The sequence below is a fragment of the Morone saxatilis genome, unplaced genomic scaffold (genome assembly GCF_004916995.1).
Source record: "Morone saxatilis isolate NCDOM2014 unplaced genomic scaffold, NCSU_SB_2.0 Contig3, whole genome shotgun sequence".
Classification (NCBI taxonomy): Eukaryota; Metazoa; Chordata; class Actinopteri; family Moronidae; genus Morone; species Morone saxatilis.
Window position 1 is genome coordinate 22,471,293 of NW_023339873.1, and position 11,057 is coordinate 22,482,349.

Below are 11,057 nucleotides of genomic sequence, written 5' to 3' on the forward strand. Positions count from 1 at the left end.
TAGAAAGGCGCTATACAAGTACATGTCCATTTACCATTTTAAGCATAAAGCATGAATTAAATTTCATTGATGTTTCATGTCCTACTCCCTTTGTGAGGAATGCAACATTTGACCATCTGTGTGACAGACTGACACAGAGACTGAACTTAACATTTTCATCGATAAATCTCTAAAAGCATCTATTATTTCTTTTGTCCTCTGGTTATAGTAAAGGCAAATACACGTAATTGTCCTGCCTTCAAATAGTGAAGTAGTGGAGATGTAGGATGAAACAACACTGCCACCTGGTGACATGTCACACCTACTGAAGCAAACTGTAGCACATACATATGAAAATGCATTTACATGACTATAAGGGAGAACCCCTTATCAGCCTAGTTTGTCTTTGTCTTTGTCTTTTGTGGAATTGCAGAGATGTTGTAATATTGCATGCTAACTGTATATTTGTTTAGTATTTTGGGGTTCTGACCTATATCCTAAATCTGCTTTGACCCAAACATATTAACCTCCTCAACCTCATTGACCTCTTTCTTTGTATTGTCACTGCCATTTTTAAAGACGGAACTCATTCTGGAACTTCATTTGACTAACGTCATTTTGTAATGTACACACAAAACATTCTTGTCCATAATATGAAGCCAGAGAGTTAAACTAAAAATGCTTAGGTAATGTATTACATGTCATGTATGTAATCTTTCGCCGTGTATGAATTGGAATGTTTTTTTTTCCTGATGATAGTATTAATTGTGTTGGTTTACTTGGAAGCATGATGTTGCCTGTCACCTGAAGTCTGATCTTTATTGTCTTTACATCAAGGACCACAGTTGCAAAAAGTATTGGACTTTATTGTGTTATCCTTGATATAAGCTACGAAAAGCTATATATATATATATATATATATTTTAGGGCTTTAATCAGACTGAATGCAGAGAAGCAGGATGAGAAGTACAGCCAAGGGCCACACATTGGCAGGCTTTAGGGTGGTTGATCCTGGCTCCAGGTCCTGAGATCTGACGCTCAGCATATCAATGACACTCACAACAGAGAGGAAAGATTCCTCAAACAAGTACTGACTGGTTAGAGTAAAAGGGCTGTCATTTTGACTTTGTTTGTGTTGGTATTTCCTCTACATACTGCAATCATGGAAGATTTTGGGGCTGGTCTTATTTTTAAGTTTATGTTTGATTGTATATTTAGACTTGAATTATGATGCAGGAAAAAAACTAATAAAAATAAGAATGCATTCAACATTAGACCATTCTTTCTGAATAGTGGTACTGTGTTGGTGTAGTACTCCACTTAATGCAATTTTGCTAAAGAGCACAAGTGTAAATGGTTAGAATTAACTAAGCATTCCAGAGTACAGTTCAACTCGTAGTATTATATTGACAAAAACCGGGTACACACTTGCGGAAGGGAGAACGGAAAAGCTACAAGGCCCCAGCGAGGATCGAACTCGCGACCCCTGGTTTACAAGACCAGTGCTCTAACCACTGAGCTATGGAGCCATACTGTTTCTGAAGACATTTTGGCAAATTCTATAGGTTTATATTTAGCACTGGAGAAGTAGTACGATAACATGTATGTATCAGCTTACGTTGTATTCTATTGTACAGTAACTATGCTACAAAACTCGTTGCATTAACATTTGGTTACATCACCGAACACTTAGCGCTAACGGCTGTGGCTCAGAGGTAGAGCGGGCCATCCATAAATCGGAAGGTTGTTTTGGTTCGATCCCCGGCTCCTCCCGCTTCATGTCGAAGTATCCTTGAGCAAGATTAATTAATAATGCACATTTGTAAAAATTTAAGAGTAGGATTAAGCTTTTAAAAATGCTACATTGTACTCTTTTCAATAGCCTACATTGGGTGAACATTTGATAAAACAGAGCTGTCAAATTTCGAGTTATGTCCGAATTGATCTGTTTGGTCTGAGTGTGGAGGAAAGCCAGAAGAGACTTTTTTAATAGATTTTTTATTAACCATTTACCAATAAAAACGTGATACAATCATACATTCATTCAGTGGGTATTGAACATTGAAGAGCTAGGAAATGTGACATTCAGACACATCAAAATTGTTATTGTACAAATCACTGAGGAGGCAGACTTAATGCGAACCATACATTCAAATTAAACATTCAAGTCTGTAACGAAAAAGGAACTCTTCTATATAAACATTTTCTTTTACCTAGAATAATTTCCTGGAATGTAGGAGTCTATCTGGTTACAGTGTTATAATTAATACATTCCAGTTGGTTATCTCAAAAATAACCTCTGGAATGCTTTGATGTAAAGGAATATCTTTGTTGGTACTACCTCAACTCCATCACTTCCTACTTTAAATTGTTATTTCCTGAACTTTTTTGCATTTATCTGTGGATTCTATGAAAAGCATTAGTGCCATACCCCATAGTCAAAGCATAAATAATTCTAAAAGATTTCTCTGTTTGCGTTTTATTGTGATGGACTAACAACAAAATACAGCAATTTAGATCATAATTATGCAATTTAACTCTATTGTAGATAAAAATATGGTGGCACAAAGTTATGTGTTCTAAGTTATGGGGTTCAGTGTGCTCATTCATGGGAATGAGAAAGAGTACATAGAAAAGACCTGTTTTTAACAGTGTTAAATTTATGGTGGATTTAGTTAATGATAATTATCTCTGACTTCAAAGTAGTCAAACATTTAGATTTCTAAAACGTAGTCCGAATTGCCACAGATCACCCCGGCGTCTTCATAATGGGCGCAGTTATGCGTCCCCACACCAGCGTGTTTGCAGTCCAGCAGGCTGGACTCGGTCCCTTCACACTGAACATCATCCAGAAGAATCTGCAGATCTGTCCCCTCCCCGAACTCTGAGTTCTTGGCTGCCTTCAGAGCATAGCGAAAGCCTAGTTGCCGGCAAACCACTGCAGCATTCTTGGTGGTCCATAGGTCGTCACATACGGTGCCCCACTCCCCATTGATGTAGATCTCCACCCGTCCATGGTCATTGCGGCCTTGTTCATCCCCAACTAGCCTCACTGCTCCATTCTGGATTTCAGGCACACTCTGCGATCTGGATTTGCCCTTCCTGCGTTTGCCTTTCCGCCTTGAATGTCTGGGTGGTTTGGTGGTAGTTGTGGTTGGCAAAGGGGTGGTTGGGTCAAGTCCTGCTTCACCTAGGCGGTCAATAAGCTCTTGGAGCCAATCGGAAGATTCTGTGGATTTTGGTTCAGGCTTGTTTTTGCTTGGTGACTCAACGCCGATTAATGCTAATGGTAAAAGCATAAAAGAACAAGACCAATTATGATTTAATTTGTTTTCTAACTAGCCAGTAGTAAGGTTAAACTGTTTTGGAGAGGGACTCACTTTCCTGGGGATCAAACTTAATGAGGTTACTTTTCACTCTGACAGGAAGAGGGTCATAGCGACATTGTCTCGGTGGAGCACGTCTGAAAAACAATTAATAACAAAACAGAATGAAATATTGTTGCATATAAGAGAAGACAGGCATACATACATGCAGGTGGGGAAAAAACACATTTTTCTAAAACTTTTAGTTTTTTCATATGTATTGGCATGTATGTGTAGTGTACAGCGCATTGAGTGGTGAAAAACTAGGCCACACAAAGGTGCTATGTAAGTACAGTCCATTTACCATTTAACTTTTAGCTCAAGTGACAACAGTGGTAAGGAACAGTTCAAATGACTAGGATAGAAATAAATGCAGAGGGAGCCAGGAGTCAGAGAAGGGAGATTCAGGAGACAGACTTTTCACACCACGGCCAACACTGCTTTATTTTCCTGCTTTACCAAAACAAATTCTACTTATATAATCTCCATATTCAGCTGAGAAATATCTGAGCCAAGTATGATCCTGACAATGCACATCCCTCGGGCTCACAGAGCAGAATGACATGCCTGTGTTTGTAATTATAAACAGCTGTGTGTATTCCAAGAAACAGAACTAGAACTGTACATACTCTCTGTACACAGTGATCAGCTACTTCACATGGCAAATGACACATTTTCTTTGTGTAATGATGGTACAGAAGCAAAGTAATGATTATATTACTCACCTTGAGGGATCTACAACTTTATAAACAACTCCTGAAGGTGACGTAGCACTCGGTATACCAGTTGACATGAAATACAGCTCGCCTGATGGAAAGAAAAACAAAACATTACATCAAGATGACATTACACAAGAAAACATATTTGAAAATGACCAACTGAGTTTGAGGGTGTGCATGCGTTCATGCATTACCAGCTTCATCCTCGGCAAAGGAGATGACATACTGGTGGTAGTTGTTGATGAGTCCAGGGAAGGCGCAGGTCATGCCCATCCCCATACAGATCTCATGGTATTTCCATTGGCCCGTGTTTGTGTCCTCCCGCAGACTCATCAAACGCCTGGGAAAGAATCAACTCTACAATCTCTAATGTGCAGTGCACTATTATTTCATAGTGGAGATTTTGCATGAACTTTTATACCGTAATAACAACAAATAATAACTAATACTTGTAAATGTATCTGTACTAGTATAGCGCCTTCTGCCTCTGCCAGAGAGGTTTTATAGGTTTAAAACCTCTCTGGCAGAGTTCACTTCTTAAATAAGACTTTTAGGACTCAATGAAAATAGTTTTTATAATTGATAGTAATTGTTAAAGTAATTTAACAATATATTTTAACAAATATGCAGCTTTTTTGTATTGTGTATTGCTGTAAGATTTTAATGACTAAACAGTTAATGGATTTTTCAAAAAGAAAATATTTGACAGATTAATCAATAATGATCAAAAGATCCTTGAAGCTGGAAGCTGTGTCTGCACTAAATTCTGTTTAGTGCTTTTGGAACTGATAAGGACCTTCACCAGGCCATGAAGTGGGACTTTAAATGCATGTCCAAACTATTTCACAGACCCTACGTCATTTCTAAAATCGTCAAATGCAGGTAGGCATCCAACAAACACCTCCAGCTGTTATCAGAGGAGAAATGTGCTCTTTACCAGATTAAACCTTACCCACTCATAAAGTCTCCAAACATGTATATGCCATTCAGGTTGGGGTATTCACAGCCTCGGTACACATAGCCACCAGTCACTGACTTGCCCATCCTGTGAGGGTACGCATAAATAGGCAGGACATCCTCTGTGAAAAAATCCATCAGTAATTATTTTTCAATCAAATTTTGATTGAAAGTCATGTCATGCATTCATGTCTAGTAAGAAAAGTTAAATTGAACTAAAACTAATGGCAATACCCAACCCCTGCTAACAAAATAGGACTGAGCAGCAACAATTAGTCAATTGAGCAGTTGTCAGCTTTCAAATCTATCGCCAACCATTTTGATAATTGGCCTGTGTCAGTTTCCAAGAATAATGTCAAAAAAAATTTCAGCTTCTCAAGTGTAAATACCCTCTGATCTCCTAAGTCTTCCATAACAGCAAACCAAATATCCCTGCTCCATGAACAAAGAAAAACACCTGCGGATAGACGTTGTGCCTAACAGTAATCGACATTAACAATAGAAGGAAATGTATTTATTATTATACACCACAAGGTTGTAACAAATGGAAATGGGATGAGGTTTCTTCAGGACAGGGACCACTGTTGAACGTTTGAAGTATGTGGGAATAACGGACAGGGTCAGGGAGAGTTGAACATTTCCATGAACCACATCCACACACATCCAGATATTCCTTCCAGTCCTGCTACCTTCCTGGTTTCCATCCTCCTGAAGCTCCTCCTCACGTGTGCTGAGACAGAGACTGCAGGCTTCTCTCCCACCCAGGATGTGACAGCTTCACGGCAGATGGTGGTGTTAGCCTCAAAGCGTGCATAGAAGGTGTTGAGATCCTCAGCCAGAGAGCAGCCCTCCAGTCCCCATCCTGGAGATGGTCGCTTTGTTGTCCATTATGCTTGATAGCCCCTGCCACAAGCATCTGGAATTAGTCTGTTGTAATTGTGATGGCCTCCTTCTCTGCTCTATGGACGTTGTATGATGCAGCTATTCATCCATGTTCAGAGTTGGAAGACCTGTGGTATATGCAGCAGTGTGGGCCTTCAGGGTATTACAGATGGTGTGATCCACCCATGGCCTCAGATTGTAAAGGTCCTGCTGGTCACCATAGTAACGATATCAGTCACTAATATCCCAATAAATCCCACAATAGACTCCATAAACAGATTGATGTCATTATCACAGCTGCACCTGAACATATCTCAGTCTTCATCATACAGAGCGTACTGATTGGTCAGTCCAGTGGGTTACCTCCTGCTGAATCTGAACTTCCTGTTTCAGCCACTGTTAATACTTACACAATAACAATGGCAGCTTAGTCAGATTTGCCAAATGAGGGGAGAGACTGCACTTTGTACCTGTTCTTTAACTGTGTGTAGCAATGGTCCAAAGTGATGTGTTGCCAAAAGTTGTGTTGCCACCAGTGGCGCTGATGTGAATTGAAGATAACTAATGTGAACTGAAGATGGCTGATGTAAACTTCAGAGGAAAGATAGAACAGGTGGTGTTTTATGATCAGGAGCACCAGATTGGGCGAACAGGAGATTGTGAGCAAAATGATGTTCCTGCTGTTGCACCAGTTGTTATTTGCCTTTAGCCATACTTCCCCCCCCCCCTTGATTTTCCAAAGTCCGCTGTTCTGTCCATGTGGTGAAACAAGAGGGACTCCACTGAGTGAATGCTGTGGTCTGGTACCCAGGGGGCCATGTTTCCAAGGAGGTTACAGTCCCCTATTACTCTCTGGTACTTTATCATGGCCCTGATCATCCAGTTTATTCTCTATAGACAGGATGGATTGGATATTAAGATACTGAGCGATGTGCCCGGGTCCTCAGCCTGTTCCTGACACTGGATTTTTTTCCTTGGTGCCTTTTTTGCATCTTGGCGTCGGCACGTTCTTGTTGTTGTCCCTCCTTAGGATCTCGCTTGGCCAGGTAGATGATTGATCTTGATTTAATGCTATACACACATAGAGTATATACTTATATTTAATTTAGAATAGAATAGAGTACAATTAAATTAAATTAATGAATTGATTAGAATAGATGTATATGCAAATATACCTATACAAGACACCTAGAAAGAAATAATTCAATAAGGCACATTTGAAGTGACTGAGTGGTGATGCAATTTTTATAAAGACTGTGAACAATGTAATGTATTAATGGATTACACTTAAAAGGTCAGTGTTTGTGTGTAATGAAAAACTTCATCACACAAACACAGTTGGCAACCACCTCTGTCTGCAGTTGAAAGAGTAACCACTGATGACTGTAATCACCAGATCATGCCTACCTAGTGAACTGTTGGCACACAGCTTCTTATCGTAGCAGGAGAAGCCCTCTTTGGCTCTCCAGCCATAGTTCCGACCTTTCTCGATGATGTCGATCTCTTCAAACTTGTTCTGGCCTACATCTCCGCAGAAGATGCGCCCTTTGCCCTCTTTAGTCCTTGGGTCACCCCGGTCCACAGAACACCTCCACATATTGCGGACACCATAAGCATAAACCTCAGGTCGTGCCCCCCGGTCATGTATGAAGGGGTTATCTGGTGGAATTCTGTACAATGGGCCTCTCTCATTGTCATCCACATCAATGCGAAGAACTTTACCCAACAGAGCTGACCTAAAGGAGATGTGGCATTATGGAAAAAATCAGATTTTATCTGAAATGCACAGAAACACATAATTGCCCTTTGTCAATTAAAACTAACTTTATATTTTATAATGAATTAGTTCTTTTACTACATTTTTTTAAAGTTCAATACATCCTTTGTTACTGCCGATCATTCAAGGGTGCCTAGTTTCAGAAATCTTTAGTGGATGTCTTACTTGTTCTGGGCATTTCCATATTTCCCGAATGGGTCTCCTGCCATTCCACCATCCCCTGTGAAAATGTACAAGTAGCCATCATCTGCAAAAAGAAGTTGACCTCCATTGTGGTTTGATGCTGGTTCATCAATCTCCAGAATAACACTGCAGGGGGGTGGACATGTCAAATAAGGCAAGAAAAGGACCTGGTATAACTCCATTTTTTTGAGTTTATTTGAGTTCAGATCACTGCCGTTTGCTAACCTGGTTGTACAACAATACCTACCGCTCAGAGGTGTGATCCACCACATTCATATCGTTGGCTGACACATGGAACTCACTGATCCTGATCCTCTCATCAAAACCCACCTCCACTGAGTAATACACATACAGCTTCTTGTTGTACTTGAACTTGGGATGAAAGGTGAGTCCCAGAAAACCTCTCTCATCACCTTCCCATGATGATGTTAACACTGCCTTGGTAATGTTTAAAAATGGTTTCTCCAGTTTGGACCGGTCAGGAAGGTACGTCCACACCAAGCCCACCTGTTCTGCCACAAAGAACCGATGTGTGCCGTCATTGGCGTGCACCATGGCTAGCGGATTCCTCAGCCCGTTTGCAACTTCTTCAAGGCACAACTGCAGACAGCCGTCCGAGTCTGACTGAACCCGGCCCAGGTTCTGGGTGAGCTTCTGGTTGCTGAGGAGGTGTGGGTAGCAGTAGTCCACGTCGTCTAGCTCCAGGTATTGGCATAAATGTGTCTGGTCTTCTTTAACTTTGGCTATGTGTGGGTCGTCAGACAAGAGGTGGATGGTAGAGCTGCACTTCTTCCAAAATTGGGAACAGTAATCAGGACAGAGGCCAGGAATGGTCCTGACTGGTGTGCTCGGGTCCTCAGCATCAAAGAGGTGAGCTGCATAGGGAGAGCATTCCTGTACGGATAAAGAAAAGCGGTCAGGAGGGATGGAGAGACAATACAGAAGAAGACGGAGTATGATGGGTAGTATGTAGACGTTTCCTTAAATTAGCCTGAACTGATTTTTGGGGGACTTAGAGAGTAACATAAACAAGCTGGTTAACACAAATGACACAATAACACTGACATATAAGATTTAGGTCGATATCATGAAATTGGTAGGAAACAATTGCCCATTTACACATCTAGCCAGTCTAACATTTGCATTCATTTGAACTTGTGTTTCTGTCTACATGATGGATGTAAGTCCAGTATTAAATTGTTATTAAGTTCTTGTGGTCTCCATCAACTCCTGATACTGAGAATATGTTCACCAACTATTTGCTCAACGGTTGATGAGGGGTGAACAAAAATCAACCCCATCTCTGACCAAATATCCACATTAAGTTAATCTCCCCTCTCCCCTCCACTGTGCTAATTTAAAATCAAATTTTAAGCGCTGGGGCTCCAAAGCATGATTTATGATATCACAAAGTCAAGTTGTGAAGTTTGGAAGTCAAGCCTGGTCAAGTATACAAGTGTGATGTAGAGCCTTGAAGCCAACAGTGCACATGGACACAATGGACTTTACAGTGAAGTAGGAGATCTACAGTCCAACAAGAAAACTTAAGAAAATAACAAATGATGCATATTCATACACCGATCAGCCATAACATTATTATTATCATAATGTGCACATAATATATTTTCGCTTTGTTTAAAGGATTTGTTTGTTTAGATCATTTTCTGACAAATGTACACAAGACATACATCAAGAAGACAAAAACGTAAAAAAAATGTTTTTCCCCATAATATGAACATACAAAACGTCCATAAACGTCCTGACGTTCTCATTTTAAAAAATAATGCCCATGCTGAGTCTGCCTGAAATACACACCAAGGCCTATTGCACAGAGAGGGATGACCTTTAGCCTACCTTACTTCAGTGTAGTCTACGTCATGAAACGGAGTGTCCTTCATATTTTTCTATTTGCCAAAGAGATCAAATGAAATGCTTTTATATTTATGTAGTTTTACAGTTTTTTATGACAGATCTCCTTCCTATGCTCATGTAAGCATCAGTGTTTAGTTGTGTGATGGGGCTTTTCTGGCGCTATGGGGGCGTTTTGGACTAAGCCAAGCGACCTTATTTGTTCATACCTGGCAGAGCAGCTCCAGGACGAACCCAGCACAGTTGGCATATCCGTAATAATCAAAATTATCCATAATCCGGTAGTACTTTGTCATTAGCTCCTGGTCTTTCGAATAATCACAGCAGCCAAACTCCTTGTACATTACGCAAAACTCCAGCTCCCTCAGCGGTCGGAAGGGCGGCTTAAAGTCCAAACACTGCGGGTGTAACATTACAGGTGCGACACATAAAGCCAAAAAATACAAGATGCCAGTCGACGAGAGCCACAGCTGGCCCAGTACTTTGCCAAAACACCGCTGCATTGTGGCATGCACGCGTTGGAGATCATGGAAGAGAGAGTTGTGCAGAAGCGTCTTCCTGTCTGCACTTTGCTCTCTCCAGTCAACCGCTGTTATGTCTCCCTCTGACGTAGTGACCCGCAGTGCTCTGTCACCCTGTCTGTGGTCGGGCTGCAGCGTCGCGAGCCGTTCGGTCGGTGTGGACTGCAGACTGAAACCAGCTGCTGCCCCCGGTCCATCGGTCCATCTGCATACAAAATGGAAGGAACGAGTCTGAGCCGCGACAGCCGCCGTCTGTGCGATCGATTCATGTGATAATAACACCATCAGCACATTTCTATTAACATCATAATCGATTAGGCTACTCATATAATAAGTCCACCTCCATCAAATACTCCTTTATTCATTTAAGTAGGCTATCCTATGTGACATTTATTTGCCATTGTTTTCATTGAGTAGTAGTCTGAATTAGAGCCCGCGGTGCATTGTGGGTCGGTGGATTAATTGTAGTTTGTTGTGTTATACTCTTTTGCAAAATGTTATTGTTGAATAATCATGCGCGTAGAGTCCTGCTGCCCAGTAGATGGCGACCTTAACAACAACGACGCACGGTTTGTGAAAGATCCGGGTCAGTATCAGAGGGGTGAGATTGTTCTATTTAAAATAACAATGCATTTAATGAAGAGAAGTATTCACTGTACAGGGCGCCAACAGCAGAGTGGACAGAGTCTGAGGGATCAAATTCCTTCTGAGTTCTGTTTTTGTCCCAAATAAAGTCTGTGGCGCTGCCTACAGAGGACACTGTTACTTTATTTAGTGTGGGATACGCTCTCTCTCTCTCTCTCTC

The 11,057-nt window shown here is 41.1% G+C and overlaps 1 protein-coding gene and 1 non-coding gene across 2 annotated transcripts; both read right to left on the reverse strand.

Annotated features, from left to right (window-relative positions):
• Window positions 1–1,435: 1,435 nt before the first annotated feature.
• Window positions 1,436–1,508, reverse strand: trnat-ugu. Its single transcript has one exon. It is a non-coding gene; the product is annotated as a tRNA-Thr (tRNA).
• A 447-nt stretch (window positions 1,509–1,955) lies between these two features.
• On the reverse strand, window positions 1,956–10,665 carry hhipl1 (HHIP-like 1). Its single transcript, XM_035674263.1, has 9 exons — window positions 9,941–10,665; window positions 8,110–8,756; window positions 7,845–7,988; window positions 7,310–7,638; window positions 5,016–5,142; window positions 4,258–4,403; window positions 4,070–4,151; window positions 3,360–3,442; window positions 1,956–3,262 (listed from the first exon to the last, which is right to left on the reverse strand). The coding sequence occupies exons 1-9, from the start codon at window positions 10,577–10,579 to the stop codon at window positions 2,694–2,696; spliced, it is 2,766 nt and encodes a 921-aa protein (XP_035530156.1). The 5' UTR covers window positions 10,580–10,665; the 3' UTR covers window positions 1,956–2,693.
• Window positions 10,666–11,057: the final 392 nt, after the last annotated feature.